Genomic DNA, 23,806 nt, shown 5'->3' with positions numbered 1-23,806 from the left:
CCTCTGCGGTCAGCCTGTGCCTTTTTTGCCATCAGTGACACCATTTAGTAATGGAAGTATAGAGGTCAAACAGGTACTTCAAACTCTTTTAAATTATAGACCAAAGACTAAGGCTGCACCCGACATTTGCAATATATTTTTTTTACATTTCCAAGTTAGTGACTACAAGTTCTTAATTTGGTTGCGTATACAGCAAGACGCTACAAATATGTATTGGAAAGTTGTTCATATCAGTTATCTTGTTGCAGCTTATTCTTCCATTCATTCATCCATCCATTCATGCATTCATCCATCCATTCATTCATTCATTCCTTATGTAACTGTCAGTGGTAATGCATTTCATTTCCATAAAAATAATTATTTATATACTTATATATTTATACTAATATGCTAATTATTTTATTTAAACATTAATAGTTTAATAAAAAGGCTAAATATGTATTATTAATGATCAGGAATAAAAAATACATAATGATAAATAATAAACAAATACTACAAACCACACGTATTTAACACATTAGGAAGTGTGTGTGTGTATTTATATATATATATATAGTTGCAAACTTAATTATTAAGTATTAATTATTATTATTTTATTTAATTTTTTTGCCCTAATGTAACTGTGCCTATATTAAATGTAATTTCCATTGAAATAAAATAATTAGTATTTTTAATGTGTGAATATTTACATAAATATAAATATGTACAGATTAAGTAAATTAATCTATTAAATAAATAGGATATACAATTTATTATTAATAAATAAAGTAAATAATTATAAACAATATTTTATCAAATAATAAAGCATACAATAAAGTGCGAGTTTGAAGCAAGAACAGAATATAATTTAACATTTCAATTATGTGTGTGTATTGAATCCTGACATCAAGCAACAGGTTTTTCCTGGAGAATGACTCAAGTTAAGTCAGTTATACTCATGACTAAGTTTAATGGTACATAGCTCAAACATTTAGCTACAGCCGAGCATGGTGGCGCCACTCTTGTGAGAACAGCCCGTTGGTTAATAAAGCATTTCTAAGGATCAGACTCTTCTCCTGGGGCTCCCATGATCTCCTGGTGTCTATAGTTAAGACACGGCTGCTCTTGGAGCCTCTGTTCTCCCTCTCACGCTTGTGTTCTGGTTTTAGTCTCATCACCACCCCTTTTTAATTCACGAAGCCTCTTTCGGCACATCAGTGGGGCTTTCCCCGTGCGCTACATGAATATTAAGGTGCAGGAGACGGTGTCTTGCATTTAGCAGAATGGGAAACATTGAAGACGGTAGAGTTGACGGCCTTGAGAGTGAATTATGTCGTCCAGCTGCTTTGACAACTCGAGACACGCTCAGACTTTGTTTACTTGCAATTTTCTGTCCAAATAACCATCATTAAATGACTAAGAACATGACATGGGAGCAAGCCATTTAAGTAATTGGCCATCGTTCCACAACACTTCGATTCTGTCAGCGATTGAAGAAGAAATGGTTTCATTTTTTTCTCCGCACTAATTGACTGAAGCAATTTGCATAATTGACAGAGTAGGTTTCGCTGTAGCTGACGTAAGCTGGTTACCAAACCTGTAACACTGATCTACGGTTCGTTTGGCTCTAGAGAACCGACTCCGTCATGATTTAAAGGCAGAACAGGTAAGCGTTTGTCTTCGCGAGGGCGAATGATTGACGACATTTGAAAAACCGTTTTGTTTGGCGAGGAGAAACGTCATGAAAGCGGTCCAGTCTCAACATGTTGCCTCCAGATAGAGGCAGCGATGGCAGTTGGATCCACTTCTTAGAATAACGGAGCAGAAACCATATGCTGCTCAAGTGTTTCATTAAGTCAGCTCTTGGATTGCAGCTAGCATCCGTGAATTTCATGGAAAAGGCCGTTTAATGCCATCTCTGGGCCAGTGGGTTTCCAAAGTCTGCTCTGGCTGTATGTGCTGCGCTAATGTGAACAGAGTTTATCTTTTTAGGAAAATATCATTTAAATTTCATTAAATCATTAATTTAATGATCATTAAATTTAGTGCGTTTTACTCTGCTTCTAGTCAACAAAAATAACATTTCGTTTGATGAAAACTAAATCAAATATTCAAACTTATTCAGACAAGATTGCTTGTCTGTGACCTGACTAGCAGTTTTTGTGTATATGCTGGTTCTGAATGTGTGTTTGTTTGTTTGTTTCTTTGTTTGTTAGCATTTGTGCTAAGTACGAGAGCGTCTTCCACTCAAATCCGGACTCGGCTTTGTAAAGGTTGTGTCTCGATCCGCCAGGGACAGTAAAGACACAGCATGCCTGTCTTCACATCTCCTTCATAAAAGTTTGCGTCCTACCCCAAACAGAAAGAGTCGGGCCGTGAAAAGACGGCGCCGGGAGAAAGATAAGACGGAGAACGACACCAAAAGAAGAGCAAGAGGGAGTCATCCATTCCATTATTACTGTAAATACAATGGCTACATCGCAGCCCCAGCATCCAGAGTTTCCAGTCACCCTCTATTGACAGAGCCATAAATCAAGGCCAGAGCTAAGTGAATTACTGCAGCAGGGGGCTGTGGTTTTAACAATGTTTATGTAGTATCAGCTTACCATCTCTCCTGAAAGAGAGCGAGAGATTGGAGAGGGTGAGTGCGGAGTCTTATTAACTCCACTGCGATACATCACGGCTTAAAGACCCCGTGCTGCCGCACATCCCAGGCATTATACTAATAACCAATAACCGAATATTACCTCTATTAAGAGCCCCCTAATTAGATTGTGCCGGTTACAATTAAATACTTGATAAGGTTCGATCCATTAAAGGACTGTAAGTCCCGAAGACCTGCCAGCAAGGTGCGAGAAAGCAGAGGACCGATGCGTCACCGAGACATTTTATTAGTCACATCGGTTGTAATGACACTAGATGAAAGAAGGTTCTGGCGCTCGTTATGTTACTAAGTACCACGCTCTTATGTTCTCTGACGGTGCTCGTACGGTTTTTAAGTGTTGTTGACTGAACAGCTGGTCGTTGCGGTGCATTTCCATTGTTACGAACAGGTGCACGCATTGTGTGTGAGTGTGCGCTGTCACAGACCTTCTGAGTTGGAGTAGTTGCGTTTTTTAATTTGATTTGAACAGCGACAAGACCGTGTGGGATGAAAGAGCAGCCTGTGTGATATGGCGGAGTGTCTTTAAAGAATAAAATTCATTCAGAAAATGTGTATTTGATCATGAAACCTTTTCCCAGATTGTGATGTGTGAAGCGTTTCCACAGTTATTAACATTGTAAATCTATCACGTTTTTATGTGTAACATTTAACTCACACACCATGCTTTGTTTTTTATGAGATTCAATTACAGAAAACTGGTTAACACTGCTCTAGCAGATATTTCTAATGTGACAGCCGAGGGACCAACTTGATTTCTCAATATTTTTGTTATTGGTGCAAATGGGAACACACAAAATATATTTATTTGTTGTGGTTTCTGCGCACCACTATAGAAGTTTACACAACTGTGATGACCTCTGCTTCTCAGGGCCCCAGAAATATGCAAAGTGCCCGTTATTAATATTTACTCACCCACCACACATTGTTCGAAACCTGTATGATGTACTTTCTGAGAAACCCAAAAGAAACCTTGCGTCCCTACAACTGAAGTCTGTGTTGCTCTCATTTTGTTACAGTGTTGTTGTTTTGGATCCCATTGACTTTCATTACATGGAGAAAAAACAGCTGAAACATCTTTATCTTCTCACCGTCATGTCACCTCAAACCTGTATGACTTAATTTCTGAGAAACCCAAAGGAATGCTTTCATCTTTACAATTAAAGTCGTTGCTCCACTGCTGTTCTTCAGTAACTTAGATATTCTGTCCATCATAGCCTTATTTTCATTTATATTAAATCAAATATGGTGTCCACTCTCACTATTGTCCGTCTATGTCACTTTTTGAGTGTGAGTGTGACTATTTTGAACCAATAAGCCCATAAAACACTTTTGTGTGTACATCCCCATCTGCATGAGCAATCTAACCAAGCACAAACCCACCACAACATCCACATTCTTTCTTCATGCGGTCCTTTTTCTCCATCCTTCCTCTCCCTCTATTGTTTTCTGACCGAGCCCCTCTGTTTGTCTCTTTGCAGCGAGTCCTCACGCCACGCCGTCAAGTCTTCATTTCCCGACATCGCCAATCATCCAGCAGCCTGGCTCGTACTTCTCCCACCATGCCATCCGCTACCACCCCCAGGAATCACTCAAGGAGTTTGTCCAACTTGTCTGTCCTGACAGTGGTCAGCAAGGTGGTCAGGTGGGCTTCCTTAATGTAAGGAGCATTTTTGTACATAAATTACACACTTCCACGACATGTTTTGTATCCATATAGACACCTAGTTGGCTCGATTGTCTTGTTTGTAGTAACTTTTGAATATTTGTGGATGAATAGAAGGATGCTATACAAGATTAGCACTTATAACTTCATCACCTCGCATTCTCAGTAATCGCAACTCGCATTCTCAATGCTGCCACAAGGGGCACTATTGCAGGAATTAGCGAAAACTTTTATCTTCTTTGGTTAGTCCCCCCCCCCCCCCCAATATCTTTAATGGCAGGTGGCATATAGTATCTTAAAGGACCTATGACATGAAAATTTCACTTTCTGAGGTTTTTTAACATTAATATGAGTTCCCCTAGCCTGTATATGGTCCCCAAGTTTCTAGAAATTTGAATCGGTGTAAATTGAGATTTTTCTATCTTTCTCTGCCTTTGAGAAAATGGAAGCTCAAACGGGCTGATCTTGAATCTCCTCGTTGTGACGTTGTAACGAGAATTGTTACCTCCCCTTTCTCTGCTTTGCCCGCCCAAATATTTACATATAATTCAGTCGCAATGTCAGCACAGGCGTTTCAAACAGACTTTTACGATATGGATTCGACAGCACCGGCACAAACAGTGAGTAACAGTGTTCATTAATGCCTGATCTGTGGTCAGTGATTTCTGATGTGTAGCTAATCATTCAAGTTCACACAGACTTTCTTTCTAAATCGTTTAATACTGTTTATGCATCAGTGAATCAAGCCAGTGACTAAACGATCAACTTCACGTTGTTTCTCTTAGTAGCATGAAACAAATCTGTTATTTAAATTGTGATTTAACTACAGAGAGCGATCAAAGAATATGCATTTCGAATGCAACGATGTCAGCCAATCACAAAAGTTGTGGTTTACTCTGAGTCTCACAGCAGACACGCCCCTTCAAACAGCATTCAAGCCAGAGGGCTAATGTCAGGATCCAAAAATGCTTTTTATTTAAAAAAATTTTATGTAAAAATCATACTAACAATATAAATACACCTAAGGAAGCATTAAAAAGCATTTAAAGAAAAGGAAATAATCCATGTCATGGGACCTTTAAATTATCTGAAGTTAGCTCAAATGTTTCTCTCTAGCTACCTGAATAACACGTTAAGTGTAATTGCGAAAAAAAAATGTAAGCTAACTCTAGCCTCTGAAAGCCGGAGGAGAGACAGCGAGTGGTTTGGGTCATAGATAATGAACCGTGAAGTGTGCACAGCAGCATAATTATTCAAGACTAGTAGTAGCGAAAAAGTTCTGAGCACATTCTACTGACGTGCATGTGTATGATACTTCTGTTGTGCCTGTTAGTCGTACGTGTCTGGAAGTTGAGCGTGTTTTCATGTTTTTTTTATGTCCTATTTTTTATCCAGCCCAATGGGAGCAGTCAGGGGAAGGTGCACAACCCGTTCCTGCCCACTCCCATGTTGCCACCTCCTCCACCTCCCCCGATGGCGCGACCCGTGCCCCTGCCCGTGCCAGACTCCAAACCTCCCTCCACCTCCACAGAGGGAGGCGGCAACTCCCCCACCTCGCCAAGTGAGTACTTCGGCCCATCACCTTCCATCACACACACACTTAACACTTGATCCTGAACGTAAAGTGTCTTGGGTTTCCCAAGCATGTGTAAGCTTATCTTCAGTGTTTTTCATAATGAAACGTGCGCATTGTCCGTATCAAGCCTTCCTCTTAACAGCTGTACTGCTCCCGATACAATATTGATATTTATTGTGTGTGTGTGTTTAATTCACCCTCAGCCTACTCCACGCCCAGCACGTCTCCCGCTCAGCGCTTTGTCAGCGTGGGCCCCAGAGACCCCAGCTTTGTAAATATCCCTCAGCAGCCTCAGGTGAGTACACATGCACAGATCCACCGAATCCCTGAAAGTCCATCAAGAGTGCTTGTTTTCTTGTCATAATAGGCTTTTTCAGCACTTTTATGCCAGCACACATAACTCCCTCGCTCGCTGTGAGAGCTCATAGCTGATTTATTGTGTGTAATTGGCATGTTCAGACTCGGATTAAATGGCACTGTGGCCGTAACCTTGATTGATACCCCCCGCACACATGTACAATCACTTTCATGCTACAAATTAGTTGTCATATAGTACAGTTTATAATTTGTCTTTGCTGTTACAACATTTGGTCATTTTGAGGTTGTCAGCATCAGCCAATAGCTGATAAAACAAGCCATTCATTTTAAAGGAACATTTACGCAACGTTTATTCAACATTTATTCAACATTTACTCAAGCATAAACAATTTGTTATGACTCAGTTCTGTGTTAATACAAATGGGAACTTGTATACAATGCACGATTCGTTTTAAACTTCCAGGCCCATGCAACAATGCAAATCGTTGAATCTTACCATCCCTTATAGATATTAAACTAGCGTGTAGTTATCAAGCTGTGCATGAGTCATTTAAATCTCATATCGCTCAACAGTTACAGTTAACATATTCATAAATGGACATCAGGATCACCCTGTTAATGTAAATGAACTTGTGTTTGTTTTTTGCAGTCGTGTAAATGCTAATGCCTCTGAAATGCCACCTGTAACCTTAATCGTCACACACACATATCTACAGTGACAAATACAGGCTGTACCGCCACCTGCACCCGCACAAACAGACAAAAAAGAGCACGAGTTACCTCTGTAAATGCAGCTATAATACACCAACACACACACACACAGCTGAGATGATAACACGCTCATAGAGAAACACTCAAGACTGGATTGGATCAGAGAGAGATTGTGTGTGTGTGTGTGAGATATGTCTGGAGGCCTGCAGCAGCCTCCCATCGATTTATTGACTGTGTCGCAGGCCGCAAGACACACATCCCCCAGTAGAATGGAGGCAGGTGTTTGTCAGGCCAGCTGGGAGGGGAGCGGGGGGATGTTATTATTTATTGTTTGTATTTATTTATTACTCCTGGCCGCCTCTGCCTCCCCTTCCCTTCTCTCTCTCTCTTTCTCTCTCTCTCTCTCTCTGTCCTTCTCTCTATCACCTCTTCCTCTCTGCTTCCCTTTTTTTCGAGCTCATTTGGTGGCTAAGGTTCTGTCTTTCTATTTGTATATTTATTTGTGTATACTAGATTGCTACTGCTTTTTATCTGTTCTTATGCTTGTTGCCTTTTTAGGGGTTTGACAAATGAGTAGTTATAGTTTTTAGTTTTCATTTTGTAGTCCAGAACACATAATTGCCCTTCAGTTTTTGTTGTTTTGTAAACTTTTTGTAAATGTTTTGTTGTTGTTTTGTTTATTTCGGTACAAAATATTTTTTAAAGGTCATAAATAGCTGTACTGTATCATATAATAAAATGTATTAATAAATCTCTATATATTTTGGGGTAAAAGCACATAATTTTTTAATTATGGATATTAAATAATATCAGTATAGTATAGTATAGTATTTATAGTATACAGACACACACAGACACGCACAAATTATTATAATTTCTTATTTAATTCATATTTGGTTTTGTTTTATTCCCTAATACTCTAAAACATATTTGCATTTTAGGATTGTTGTTATTTTTTAAACTTGAGTTTTGATTTTTATTTAAGTTAATGAAAATATTTTTTTGTTTTCATCATACTGTTTTAGTTTGTAACACTCTTAAACAGTCACTTTTGTTTCAGTTTTCTTTTATTCTGTTTGTTTGTTCTTTCATTTGATGTTCAGGCCACTTCGTTTTAACATCTTAAAACGATGCTCATGTGAAAATTAACAAATAATCAGACTTCCAAACACCTTAATTGTTGCAAGCAGGTGCAATGCAAAACACTGTGCTTGTTTGCTAAATTCATTATACAGTACTTGTTTAAAAAGCACCTTTATCATTTATCATTAATATATGTGTGAAGTTGAAGTTTAGGCCATAACCTTGGTTTTTAAATAACTATGAGGATTTTCAAAAGCTATGCATTGTTGTATAGAAGCGAGGGTAGCGAAACTCTTAGATCCGCTGCGAGAGATGTCTCCCGAGTGCCGTCACCCACTGTGTCAGTGAACTCTTTGAGGCTCTGTCTAGCCAGACAGTGATTGGACTGTGAGTTTATATTAAAGCACTGTATGAGTTTCAGACTGGCCATATTGACGAGCCTGTGACCCCACGGCAGGGTTCGGTCGCACCATTTCATTGGCCTCATAAGCTGGTGCGGACCACCCTGGGGTGGACAGGACAAAAGTTACCCGTGGTGGCCGGCGTGTTTTGGGGGTGGGGTACAATAGAGTGCGAAAGTGACGAGCAGACGAGAATGATGTGACCCTAACTGTAAACATTCCTAGTGGCTTAGCCATGGTAACCAGGCAGAGAGTGAGAGACGGGACAGTATGATGGAGGGGTCTGCCATGGGAGGAGGGGATGGGAATGAAAGAGCAGGGTGGTGGGAGGGTGGCAGCGCCCTCAGGGGTTTGCTGTCATGGGAGCTGTTGGCGCTCGCCCTCTCAGATGGAGAGGTTGGCACCACATGCAGAGATATACAGACGCAGGTTTGGGAGCAGAAGCGTTGTGCCTGTTCATACTGAAGGGCCATTTTTTTGCCAAATAGATTTAGAAGGCAACTTCACAAAAGCAAAAAAAGTATATGTGTGTATATATATATATATATATATATATATATATATATATATATATATATATATATATATATATATATATATATATATATATATATATATATATATATATATATATATATATGTGTGTGTGTGTGTGTGTGTGTGTGTGTGTGTGGGTGTGTGTGAGTGTGTGTGTATATGTATATATATATATATATATATATATATATATGTTTTTATATTAAATACATTATAAATTAAGCATTTTCTGGAGTGTATTCGTTACACATTATGTACAATATATAATTGTGTACAAACTGTATATGCATTATGACATTGTATATAACATAAATATTTTAATAATATTAAATAAAATAATTTTAGAAAAATGTTACTTTTTAAAATAAAAATAACAAATAATTTTGTTATATCATATTTATTATACACATTAAAGGTATTATGTGTAAATTTTACATTTCTTATAAAATAACTAGATTCATATTTTATTAATATAAAAATATTGTAGTAATAAAAATTATAAGTGTTTTTATGTAATATATAATATTATATACATTTTCTACAATTATGTATATATATAAAAACCAAAATCAATAAATTCTGATCAATTAAAGCACACAAAAATTGCAAACACACGTGCACAAGGCCCATAATCTGCATTTAATTGCGCAGCATTTAAGTACTGTAGCCTGACCCCGGTCCCGAAGCAGAGCAGATAAAGCAATGATTCATAAACAGCATTTTTAATCAGAACCTGCTGGGAGGAACTGAGTGTGATGGGGAGCACAGATAGCCACAGCAATGTGACACATACACACACACACGCTCGCAGGCAGTAAATCGGCCCCATAGAGGCCGAGATGAGAACGACGGCAATCCTTGGCTTTTATTCGTTTTCTATAAACGTTAGCATGCGGGAGAGATAACATCAGTAATTGACTCTTGTCCTCCACGTCAATTTGCCATAGTTAAGCATCTGCGGAGACGTCCCCACAAAACACGCCTAACGATTATTACTCTAATTCATAATAAATGTTCATTCCAGAGACAAAGAAACCCCAAAAGCCTGCAGGGAAGGTGATCCCTCCTTAATAGTGTTGTTTAAACTCATTTTCACCCACGTGCGTTTCCTCCCAAAGCCAGAAGAGGGCAGCGCGCCAGACTGAGGGACACACAAATTAATTACCCAAGATTGATTTCAGCTCTATGCTCCTTGTCACACCCCAGAAAATCACAGGCTGCTGTTTCTGTCAGAGCACATACACGCTTCCACTAATCTGAAACGGGGATAAGAAGAGCAACCGTTTCCCTCACACCTGCGAACACCGCCACTCCTCCGCCGCTGCCGCTCTAATAATAAACAACATGAATATGTTTATATCCCCCTCAGGTGTGAGCTGTTTGTTTGGGGTCATCTAATGGACTGTCGCACTCCGTTTTCTTTTTCCTCCGTAGCATCTGATGGCAAAATGTAAATAAATAATGTAGTAAATGTCTGCGGGGTCCCACAGGGAGCTGTAACACGTGGCTGGGCAGTTTGGGTTTGAGATGGCTTTTATAAGCACTGCTCTCCAGGCCCGGGCTGGTTTGCATTACATGAGGCTGAATTCCTCTGAGATGACACTCATCCTCAGGCACTTTAGTGCTGCTGCTGACTCAGCACTCCTCCGTCCTGATGAGATTACTCCTGCCATTGACTGCCAGTTAAAGGACCAGACCAAGATTCCCAGCCCCCCATTTCTCTTCTATCTCTTCGGATCGTTCTTCTTTAATCTCTACCACCTCACTTTCTTGCATTTCTCATTCCTCTATGCAATCGCCCCAACTTGTTTAACTCCCACTTGGTTTTAACTGGAAAAATTCTGGCATGTCGTTGCAAACTTGTATGATTTAAAAGAGATATTTTGAAGAATGTGCTACTTCCATGTGGATGAATGAGGATCGAGGCTTTCGTAAAAGTGGTCAATTCGACTCATCTGCTGTGTTCCAAGTTTTCTGAAGATTCACGATACATTTGTGAAAAAAATCAGGTTGTTATTCACTGATACTCTTCCACTCAAGTGAGCTGGTGAGTCCAATTCATAAACTAATCATTTCCTAGTTTAGTCAACTGAATCAACTGATTCAATAAAAAAAATCAGTTTCAAAAAGTTGGTTTGTTCACAAGTCATTCAGACCAGTTTTGAGAACAAATTATTAAAATTAAATATTTACAAAAAATATTGTTAATTCTTCCTAATAGGTGTTAGATATATGAATATGTATGTGTATATTATCAGCTGTTTGTTTTTAAAATCATTTAGTTTATGAACTGCACCAACTGATTCACTAAAATGATCCACTTCAAAAGAATGACTTGTTTACAAATTATTCAGACTAGTTTTGTGAACTGAATCAACTGATTAACTCTAAAGATCTGTTTTAAAAGAATTATCCATTCATTTGTACTGTACTGTTCTCATGAATGAATTCATATATTTTTAAATATATCACATGAGTCTTATGGATCACTTTCATGATTCTTTTATAGTTCCTTTGTGAAGTGTGCAAACTTCAGTCCCCATTCGTTGTTCATTGTAGTGTTAAAAACTGTCTTTTGTACAGGTTTGGAATGGCATGAGATTGAATAAATCAGCATTTTTATTTTTGGGTAACTTATCCCTTTAACTGAGTTTCAATCTGTCTCTCAGTCTATTAACCGTTACCGTTGCATTTCATTTCCTTTCTCCTTCCTTTTCCTCTCTCTGAAGTCTATTTTTGCGTGTCTTACCTTGTATCGCTCTAGCAGATGTGCTGCAATGTGTGTTTGGTGTGTGTTATTTGCATGAGGTTCCTTCCCCTCCGCCCCTCTCCTTTCACTACATTAATACAGCTTTCACCTTGAAGGCTTTCAAACAGGACACTAAGGCTATTGATGGGTAGACTATAGCTATCTATCCATCAATTACAAACGCTGACGTACGTCTTTTAAAACCAAGCCCACTCACGCCGAGAGATCCGATTCATTTTAGCGAATAAGCATGTTAGGACCGATTGCTTCAGTGATTAAAAAGTCACTCAATACTCTATCCATCCATCTCTCTATACACACACACATACACACACACACACATATACAGTATTGTTCAAAATAATAGCAGTACAATGTGACTAACCAGAATAATCAAGGTTTTTAGTATATTTTTTATTGCTACGTGGCAAACAAGTTACCAGTAGGTTCAGTAGATTGTCAGAAAACAAACGAGACCCAGCATTCATGATATGCACGCTCTTAAGGCTGTGCAATTGGGCAATTAGTTGAATTAGTTGAAAGGGGTGTGTTCAAAAAAATAGCAGTGTCTACCTTTGACTGTACAAACTCAAAACTATTTTGTACAAACATTTTTTTTTCTGGGATTTAGCAATCATGTGAATCACTAAACTAATATTTAGTTGTATGACCACAGTTTTTTAAAACTGCTTGACATCTGTGTGGCATGGAGTCAACCAACTTGTGGCACCTCTCAGCTGTTATTCCACTCCATGATTCTTTAACAACATTCCACAATTCATTCACATTTCTTGGTTTTGCTTCAGAAACAGCATTTTTGATATCACCCCACAAGTTCTCAATTGGATTAAGGTCTGGAGATTGGGCTGGCCACTCCATAACATTAATTTTGTTGGTTTGGAACCAAGACTTTGCCCGTTTACTAGTGTGTTTTGGGTCATTGTCTTGTTGAAACAACCATTTCAAGGGCATGTCCTCTTCAGCATAGGGCAACATGACCTCTTCAAGTATTTTAACATATGCAAACTGATCCATGATCCCTGGTATGCGATAAATAGGCCCAACACCATAGTAGGAGAAACATGCCCATATCATGATGCTTGCACCTCCATGCTTCACTGTCTTCACTGTGTACTGTGGCTTGAATTCAGAGTTTGGGGGTCGTCTCACAAACTGCCTGTGGCCCTTGGACCCAAAAAGAACAATTTTACTCTCATCAGTCCACAAAATGTTCCTCCATTTCTCTTTAGGCCAGTTGATGTGTTCTTTGGCAAATTGTAACCTCTTCTGCACATGCCTTTTTTTTAACAGAGGGACTTTGCGGGGGATTCTTGAAAATAGATTAGCTTCACACAGACGTCTTCTAACTGTCACAGTACTTACAGGTAACTCCAGACTGTCTTTGATCATCCTGGAGGTGATCATTGGCTGAGCCTTTGCCATTCTGGTTATTCTTCTATCCATTTTGATGGTTGTCTTCCTTTTTCTTCCACGTCTCTCTGGTTTTGCTCTCCATTTTAAGGCATTGGAGATCATTTTAGCTGAACAGCCTATCATTTTTTGCACCTCTTTATAGGTTTTCCCCTCTCTAATCAACTTTTTAATCAAAGTACGCTGTTCTTCTGAACAATGTCTTGAACGACCCATTTTCCTCAGCTTTCAAATGCATGTTCAACAAGTGTTGGCTTCATCCTTAAATAGGGGCCACCTGATTCACACCTGTTTCTTCACAAAATTGATGACCTCAGTGATTGAATGCCACACTGCTATTTTTTTGAACACACCCCTTTCAACTAATTCAACTAATTGCCCAATTGCACAGCCTTAAGAGCGTGCATATCATGAATGCTGGGTCTCATTTGTTTTCTGAGAATCTACTGAACCTACTGGTAACTTGTTTGCCACGTAGCAATAAAAAAATATACGAAAAACCTTGATTATTCTGGTTAGTCACATTGTACTGCTATTATTTTGAACAATACTGTATATATATATATATATATATAGCAAAACTGCTGTGATTTCTCACACAATAATTTACAATTTATATATATAATGTTTATTCATTTTAATAGTTTTATATTTTTAAATAAGTAAATTTTATTTATTCTTTACAAAAAATAAATGTGATATTTTTATTTTATACATGTATGTGCAAACCAAACAGATGTCTAATTAATATTACAATTTAATATTTACAACAATATAAATATTTACTGTATAAAAATAATAATAATATGTATTTAAGTGACAGTGAAAGTACAATTTAATAATAATATTTACTTATAATATGTAATATAAGACATCTGTGAGAGCTATAGCAAGCAGACGCTCCTTATGCTTTCGAAATCGCTCTCACGTTACTTTGACGTTGAACACAGATCGATTTGCGCAGTACCGCTTCAAGTCGAACGAACCAACGAACACATCTAATCTGTACATGCATTTGCATCACTTTGACCAATCTCTGTAGATCAAACCTTCTCGCGTGCCACGATTGGTCGATTATGTACAATGCATTCAGTGTTGGGAAAGTTCACTTTCTACATGAACTAGTTCAAAGTTGAGTTCACAAATTTTAAAATGAGCTAGTTCAGTTCATAGTTCAAACTACAAAATTTTGAACTAAGTTCACACAGTTCCAAAAATGAACTAGTTCATAGTTCTTTTTTTCCATATGTTGCTGCGAGCAATTATTTTATAGATTTTAACAATGAAGCTATGCGTCAGATTTCATCTTCATATCCAATTTTGAATCCTTATCCTACCAGGGTTTACATTAGCATTGAGGGGACAGCATTTCCCCCTTGTTGCTTTAATGCTTTGTCTCCCATTCTCACCGACCTTGTCATTAACATTATAAAATTATTTTAAATGATGATACGTCTTCTTGCTACATGCTGCTGTCACCTCCATGCCTTTTTTTTTTTTTTGATGACGCGTCACAAATGCGGCGGATGGCGGTGTGACACTGGTGGCTGGTGTTGCCAGATTGGGTGTTTTTTTCCGCAATGTATTAAGACCCGTTTACGGTGTGTGTATATATATATATATATATATATATATATATATATATATATATATATATATATATATAAATGATTTATGAAAATGAAATGAAAATATTTTAAAATGCAAAAAAGCATTATATATTAAATATATGGAATACATAATATATTAAATATTTTATATATAAATTAATTTTTTTGTTATTATTAAATTATAAATAAATATAATAAAAATGTATATTTAAAAAAGTTAAATTCATAAAAATTCATAAATATGAAAATAGTTACACTTGATGTTTTACTCCTAATATTTTAATATGTTTGCTTAAAGTTTTCAGAATGATTTAAAGATTTTACTGATTTATTATTATATTCAAAGTGCATTTTATTGATTGCTTAAATATTTGATGTTTTCTACTTGTAAATTATTAATATTGTTATTAATAATAAAATATAAAGATAATAATAATAATAATAATCATTATCATTATGATTCATTTGTATTGTAGTTTACTGTTTAAATATTTTAATGTGTTTACATAAATTATTCAAATTGTTTATGTTATTATTATTATTACTACTACTTAATAATAGTAATAATAATAATAATATTCATAGTTAATGTTTGTTATAGTCAGTTGTTTAATTTATATTGTTTTTTATTATTTATAATTTTTTTAAATAATTTAATAAAATAATTATAATTATATAAATATTATTTATACTTTTTAATTTTTTTTTACTATTACAATATTGATACTATTCACAATGTATGTTTGTTTTATTCTATTATTAAATACCTATTTTAATTCATTCATTTATTAATTTTACTGTTAATTAATTAATTATTGATCATATTTAGAATTTGTACTTTTATTATAGTAGTCTTGTTTAGCTTTGTGTATTGTGTCAGAAATCAAGCATTAATTAATTTGTTTTTGCATATTGGTTATTGGCTATCAGTCGATCATGAAAAATGATTATTAGCTGATCTCTAGCAAACACCTCTGATATTCCACAGAATGTGTCAAAATATAGTTTCTAATTGATTTATACAAGATAGTTTTTTCTTTATTTAGCTGCATTTGTTCTGGTTCTGAAAGGCCGCCCGTGTTGCAAATGCAAGAATGACAGGTTGTAATTTCAAACGTTTTATTGTCCGTCTGTCTGGTTCCCCTCTGTGCTCCTGCGTGCTGCGTATCTGCAGACTAAATCATAGCTGTCAGCTCAGCCTCTGTGCTGTAACATAAGCCCACTGTCCACAAAGTTACAGGGAGTATCGGAGAGAACCCAACACGCTCCTGCTCTCTGAGCACTAAACGCCGTCTCCAAAAGTCTTCTTAGGACAGGAGAGGGAGGGAGAGAGGGGAGGCGGGGAAGGGGAGGAAAAGTTTCAGAGCGGTCGAGCCGATAGACAAAGACACAAGGAAGCTGCACTGCACCGGAGCGCAGAATCCAGAGTCAGCAACTTCTATTGATTAAAAACTAACCTTCCAGTTTCTCCGCTGCACTTGCGGCGAGCAATAGAATTTAAACGAGCCTAAGCTACAGCCTTCCACTCCGATGTCTAGGACATTTCCAACCTGATAGAAGCCACTCAATCTCACCAACCATTTCATTCTTCTTAACTACATTATAGATTTTTCCAAATTAGCCTTTTGTGAAGCCTAGACAGTATATTTAATGAACTATTTATGCATTCATTACTAATACACATTATTAGTAATCATATTTGCTAAGAAATAATATGTAACAAGTACACACACACATGTTTAATACATTAATGCATGTACGAGAACATAATTATGATTATAAACAATTATGAGACATTGCAATATCTTTGTCTTTTGAATATTTAACAATTTCTTCATAGATTTTATATAGTGTCTTTGGATGTATGGTATATAATATTCAATCAAAAATCTCATAGGCCTGAAGTTGTGTGAATATTATGCATTATGAAAATATTCAAAATGCATATAATTATTGAAAACAATTTAATAGTATTCACATATATCTGTACTGTAATTCATCATATTGTATGGGTGATATAAGAAAAAGAAAAATTTCACTTTTTATGAAGTTTTTATATATTACTTTAAAATATAAAAAATGCATGTAATTATTTTAAATAAATAATATTCACATATTTTTGGAGTCATATGTATATATTATAAGTTATTATATAACAAATATAAGTGTGCATGTAAAATGAATTAAAACATTCGAAATCCAAATGATTAAATTATATTTACATATATCTTTATAAATAACTTTTTATATAACAAAAGATGCACTTTATATACTGTCAGTCCGTCTATTTAGTGCATTAATGTATTAAACACACAGTCTGGCAGGAAACCGATCTTAACTGAATAACAGTTTGCAATTAGTTATATAAAACGTGCAATAATGACAGAAAATCATAAATTGTGACTTGGTGCGCAGGCTTGCTTTGTAATTAGAAGGCAGTCCTTCAGCGCTTTATTCTGATTGGCTGAAAACTCTGGGCTTAATTAATCATGGCTGCTGATTGGTGGACAGCATGCACGCATGATGAGCTGAGCGGTGGGAGGAGCGAGCGAATCCCTGAACACTGTGAATCAATAGCGTGTGTATTTGCAGCATTGGCTGGATGGGACGGGACGGGGTGGATCGCATCGCATCACTCGGACAGAGCGCCAGCCAGAAAGAGAACAGGGAAAGAGGGATCAGAGAGGGAGAGAAAGAAAGAGGGATAAGGGCCTTGCTAATGATAGTCACGTATACGACTGTCTGGTTGTCCCTGGCAACCAGACATGATGTAACACCAGGATGAACTTGAACTTGGTGGGAGGAGGGAAGTTGGAAAGGGGAGGGGAGGACGGAGTGAAAAAGTGGGCGAGAACCGAACGACACTTGCTCACTTGCTGGAAACGTGAACAATGGAGCACAGCAATCAATAAGCCCATTTCACTGAAGGATTACAGGGGTGCACAGACAGCCGTGCGCTGCAAAGGCATTCAGAGACGAGGAACAGATGGACAGGAACAGGAAAAGAGACAGTGTTGTTGAGCTGAGCCCTCACAGAGTCAAGCACCGTCTTAAGACCACACCACACTGATACATAAGTGATCCAATAAGAAAACAAGTAGTTTACGCTCTTCTTTTTGCCATTATAATACAGATACTGAATGAATTACAGGTCTTGGGGTTATACCAAGACTTAAACCTAACAAAGAAGGTAAAAACAAAAGAATTGGGGTTCTAAATTGACATGAAACTGCAGTCCCTTTTTTTTTTTAATGTGTATATTTAGCTAGAAAAGAACAGGTGACAGGTGGTTGGAGAGGACGGGTTGAGAATACATTTTGATGATAAAACAGATATTTTTTAATTAACATGCACTGATGAATCTTGCACAGTAACATCAGGAATATGTTAATGAAGGTAAAAAGTAAGATTATTATAGCTTTACATATTGCAATTATATCACAAATGAACTTTAATAAATACAAATGAGAAAATTATACAATGGAATATATAATAAAATACATAAATATTAAAATGCAATTAATATATTATAAATTTATCAGCGTCTTCAGTGTCACATGATCCTTCAGAAATCATTCTAATTTGCAGATCTGCTGCTGAAGAAAAAAATATTTTTATTATCAATGATGCTTCATAGTTTTGTGGAAATTGATAGCCTACATATAGGATTCTTAAAAAAAACCGAAAGGTAAAAAAAGAAGCATTTATTTGAAATAGAACAGTTTTTACTGTCACTCTTTGTAAATGTTATGCATCCTTGCTGAAAAAATTAAATTTCTTTAAAAAAAAAAAAATTTAAAGGTGACACCAAACTTTTTAACAGTAGTGTAGTAAAAATGTTTATTTATAATGATTTTTAAGACTCCGATTGATACCCAAAATGAACTATATTAATCAGCTTAAGACTTGAAAGTTATCATATAGTTCACACACTGCTGATGATACTTATTGTTCGTGGAAATCATTGAAGTTGCACATCAAACCTCACCGATCTGTTCTTCTCTGTCTCGTTGCAGTGGTACCTGGGCTAAAGACTCCCGACACGGACCGGACGCTCCCGAGGTCACATGACCACCCCCTCTGTCTCCCCTGAGTACGACCCGCAAACATGTACACCAGTCTGAACAGAGAGAAGCCACTTGCTGCCCCAGTACAGACCCACAGCATGGCTCCAGCAGAACCCCGCCAAGCCCTGGAACAAGAGGAACCGAATCAACGCGCTTACACCCACTTACTATATATCTATATAGTCCATATGTATTCTTCCATATGTATGGTTTACATGCCTATATTCATATATAGTAGCTGTCCAGCTCTTCTGAGGGTGGAGCTCGGAAAAATAATGAAGAGCTTTGTTTTTTTGGAAATGTGCACGTTTTTTTTTGTTTGTTTGTTTGTTTGTTTGTTTTTTTGTTTTTTATTGGTTCACCCTCACAGATAGATGAGGAAAACGTAACATGACGCAATCAAAGAGCTTCCCGCATTTGTGCCTGTGGTCTTAAACTGAATTCTAAGGCGTTTCCAACACAGTCTATGGCCAAGGGTCGCAAACCCACAACCACCTGGAGGTCGGAGCTCTGCCTTTCAATCACTCGTGTTTTGACGGATCAATCCGGTTTCCTTATCGGTTTATGTTGGAGGTTTCGCTTGGATCAGATATGCCACCAGCTAAAATCTCTATTGCGTCTTCTGGCCAGGACCATTTCCTCCCCCTTACACTATCATCACCACCACCACCATCAACACCATGTCAGATCAAGAACTGTCAAGGACTTAACCCAACCCAATTTTTTTCAGTTGTTTTGTGTCATTTTGGGGCAAGCGATGAAGTCATGAACGGTGATGTTTGATATCAGGTCATTTTACGGTATGCTAACGGGAGATCTCCCCACTTGGAGGCATGTTCATATTTTGTGTTTTTCGTACAAAAAATATCGCGATTCTACTAAACCCCAGCGGAAGGTCTGTCGCAGGCCAAGGGCCTAGTAAAGGTTCAATCTTCCATAAACTTCAAGAAAAGGTTAACCGTGAATACTGAATTGAGGAAAGTGCAATTTTGTTGGGTAGATGTTGGATTGTTAAATATCTTTGTAAGCTAGATTGTTAAAGGGATTGTTGAAAAGTATATATAAATATATATATGAATATATATATATATATATATATATATATATATATATATCTTCCTAGTCCATTCACACCTCCAGGACTCTAAAATATCGGGGTACAAAAAAGAAAAAAAAACACGTAAAGAGAAAATTAGAACAAATAGCCTTGTGAGAAATAAGGGGAGCTGTAATTGATTTTTCTGTTGTTGTTTTTAATGTGTTTGTTTGTTCATCTTTTGTTAGCATTGTAGAACAAATATCCCTTTAAGAAATTTCAACGTTTAAACAATCAATTTAGTTTTCAAAATGCTACAGCAGTTATTTTGATTTAACCGAGCACATACTGAAATACATACTGTAAGAAAAATAGTCATTTGCGAAATCATGAAAGTAAATATTGACTGTTTAAATTTGTTTGAACATGAAAGGCGAAATACTGAACTAACTTCCTTGTAGGCACTTATGAAAGTGTCGCGCAAAAATGTGAAGATCAAAAAATGCATCCAGCTTCTCTCGCATGCAATTTTTGTTGCTTTTTTTTTTTTGAGTTTACGTTTTCGTTTGTTTCCTGTACGAAACATATATATATATAAATATATACACTTACAGTCTCATCCACCGTCGAACAAAGCTCAGTAAAGTTTTTTTTTTTTAATTAAAGAAAATAATCTGCATGTTCTAGTGTTAGTGACAAATTTTTACATAGATTACGTAGAGTTAAAGTAGTGTGAAAAATATTGTAATCCCAACATCGGGCACTTGCCGATCAAGTATTTGTTTGGTCAAACAAAAGGGTATTTTTACTGCTGTTCTCACAATCAACCAGCTAAACATCTCTCTGACTCTTCTTAGCTTGTCGTCATTTCTATAAAGTCTCCCTTCCTCCTTAATTCCCATCAGAACAATCATTTTCATATGTACACACTTCATCGTCCCTTTCAAACTGCACGAACAATTCCACATCGATGTGCCTTGAGCGATGGTCTAGTTCTGAGTTATTGCACAAGCTGCAATGTGGAGACTTTTTTTTACCCCACCTTCCACATGTAGTCAATTTGGAGGGTGTGAAATTAGTGTTAATTGATAATACACAGTGTTGCTCTCCATTTAACTACATATCGCCACTTTCAGTTATCCATTGCTTCAAAAATCCCATGGTTTGCACTTCAGAAAAAGTATAATATGAAGGTTTTTATGTCATCAAGCCCTTTTTCTCTGATTTATCAGTAGTAGATTGATGTTTATGGATGTTGCTGCAATTTCTAAAATGACGACTACTTTTTCTTTTCAGTCTTCCTTTTTTTCCGTTCCCAGAGACGAATAATGATAATAATGAGATTAATATGCAATACTTGCTTGCACTCATGTAGATTTGTTTTTTCTTCATTTTTTATATATTTTTTTATGACCAAAGTGAGCACTTGACAGGTCAAGTGGCTGAACGTCAGTGTGTTTTTCATGCACATGACACGAAAAAAAAAAAACGCCATTGATCAGCCTCACTTGGGTTTCACGCAACCAGTTATCAATGTTTCCGTATATTTTGTGTTTTTCGGTCATAATCAAGCCTTAAAAACAAGGAAACTTCCTTTCAATCATAAACACGCAAAAGCGAACACGTCCAGGACAAAAAAATAAGCCCAGTTTTTGTACATTTTGACAAAGTTCCATGTTATATTAATTGTTTACCTGTTTATTTTCTATTGCATATATCATATAAGAAAAAAAAAAATTATGGGGACGAATTTCCCAGGCATATGATGTGATGGTTTAGTAGTTACACTTGTGTGTGTGTGTGTGTGTGTGTTTTTATTATTTTTATTTTTATTTTTGTCATTGTTCTTGCCTACCCTTTATAAATGAGTTGGGCATTACTTTCTTAATCGTCTGCACTAAATATAAAAAAATGACAATTGTGATAATTTAGAAAAAAAATACAGAAGAAAAAGCTTCCAGGACTTAAAAGTGCGAAGGGAAACATGATTGCACGGATATTTTTTTGTCACAGAGACCTTGTTTAGAGCAGCCTGGAATCTAATCAGCGAGATTGGCTGTGTGTGTAAGATAATGACAAAATTGCACCCTTTTTAAAGAAAGAAAAAAAAGAGAAAAATAATTTTAAGCAATAGTTTGGGCAGTCTGTTTTGTTCTCGTGTTGTGTGTGTAATTAAGTTTTTTGGTACAACATTGGAGAAGATGCAGGAGAAGCGAACAAACCGAATGGATTAGATACGAGAGTTAGGGCGGACACACCCGAGTATGGGAGATTTGATGTTTGTATATTGTATAGTTTTATTAATTACACTGATTTTAAAGCTGCCCTATTTTATAATGCAGGACTTTTGTAACATTGATTAAATGAGGAAAAACTAGCGTTGTGAATTTTCTGATTGTTTGTATTAAGGCCACAAATATAGAACTGGTTTTGTTTGTCCTCTGGGGAACTGGATTTAAGTTGAAAACTTCCTGTTTCCTGTTTTTCTTTCTTTTTTTGTTGCTTTTTGCTTTCCTTTTTGTATGTATTTAAGGACTTATTTCTTCTTTCGATGGTATAGAAGTAATCCTATACTTGAAAAGTGTAGGATGCTGAGGTGAAAACCCCATTGTAAATGGATTGTTACAAGTATGCTGTATGTTTTGAAGGTTATTTGTTGCATCAGTGTTGATGAAGCTAAATCTAGATAATTCTGAGGATGTTGGTAAGAAGAGAACGTTTTTATGCATTTTAAAATTAGTTTTAGGCAGAAGACAATGACATAGACAGCCGAAGGATGCCCCTATTATAAATGCATCTAGGCATCTTTTTGTGTTCACCATTCCATGCAGGAAAATAAACCGCTTGATATGCAACATGATTCTTTTTTCTTTTCAACTTCTTCATCTTTCTTCCACCGCCCACCAGCACACAAAGACACTCGAGCAACATTAAATGATGGGAAGGTCAGTCACGATGGGCCGTCGATAAAGCCATTCCTCACTTGATTCTACATTTCATGTAAAAGCGAGGCCCTCATGTCACATAACTCACACAAAGATCGCCTGATGGTGGTTTAAAATACTGAAAAGACATACAATTACTCAAAAAAGGGAAGAACTTTGACTTTTGTTGAGGATAAATGGACGATGTTCAAAAATAAGGGCATTTTGAGACCTGCATGTCCTGTTTTACAAAAAAAAGAATAATAATAATTTAATTTCCCATCCCATTTTGTCACTTTTTAGTTTGGTTTAGGTTACGCTGTCTTGTTTTGTTCACATAAATAATTAGAGTTCAGCCAAAAATGAAATTTGTCATCAAATTGTTCCAAACTTGTATGAGATTCTTTGTTCTGTTGACGGGGAAAAATTGTTGATGGTAGCCATTGACTTCCATAGTATAGAAAAAAAAAATACTATGGAAGTCAATAGCTAATGTAAACTGTTCATAAAAGATGACCGAATTTTCAATTTTGGGTGAACAATCCCTTAGACATTTTCCCTTGAAGAATAACATCAATTTAGTCCTGAAACAGGGTTGAATAAAGGTCCCGTAGACCTTTATTATTTTTACATCCCCATTTTTGTGTGCCTTCTTGTTATATCGCTTATATTCATTTGAGGCAGGAACAAAGCATTGGATGGTCTAAGGCAGAAATACGGCTTGTATCAGGGTAATATTCAATCGTGAGACATTTTAAAGTCTAAAAAACCAAAAACACAATAAGTGAATCAATATGTCCATTCACTGAAATGGAGAACTACAGATTCGACTACAGGTACACATTTTTCATTACGCTAAACAAACCCATATTTCACTTTCGGGGGTAGGTCTGCAGAACAGGACCCGATGAGGACCTTAAATGGGGCCTGGGTTGACCTTCAGGGGCCCATCATGTGAATAAACATGTAGTCAGCTTCATCATACGATGGATTTAACCCCATCATACACCATTGGCGGGTGGCTTGACTGCACCAAACGGTATCATTACAAGGTGC

At 36.7% G+C, this 23,806-nt stretch overlaps 1 protein-coding gene across 6 annotated transcripts in view; it reads left to right on the top strand.

Annotated features, from left to right (window-relative positions):
- The window catches only part of LOC113064866 (nuclear factor 1 A-type), a 142,877-nt gene extending 120,191 nt beyond the window's left edge, over positions 1–22,686 (top strand). For all 6 annotated transcript variants that reach the window (XM_026235839.1, XM_026235842.1, XM_026235840.1 and 3 more), the window contains 4 exons: positions 4,123–4,301; positions 5,703–5,868; positions 6,087–6,178; positions 18,740–22,686. In XM_026235839.1, coding sequence (XP_026091624.1) covers positions 4,123–4,301; positions 5,703–5,868; positions 6,087–6,178; positions 18,740–18,754 — 452 coding nt within the window. In that variant the 3' untranslated portion in view covers positions 18,755–22,686. The remainder of the gene's footprint in view (positions 1–4,122; positions 4,302–5,702; positions 5,869–6,086; positions 6,179–18,739) is intronic.
- Positions 22,687–23,806: the final 1,120 nt, after the last annotated feature.

This window comes from Carassius auratus, chromosome 47 (assembly GCF_003368295.1).
Source record: "Carassius auratus strain Wakin chromosome 47, ASM336829v1, whole genome shotgun sequence".
In the NCBI taxonomy this organism is placed as follows: domain Eukaryota; kingdom Metazoa; phylum Chordata; class Actinopteri; order Cypriniformes; family Cyprinidae; genus Carassius; species Carassius auratus.
Note: the sequence above shows the minus strand (reverse complement) of the source record. Positions and strands in the feature narration are given on the sequence as shown.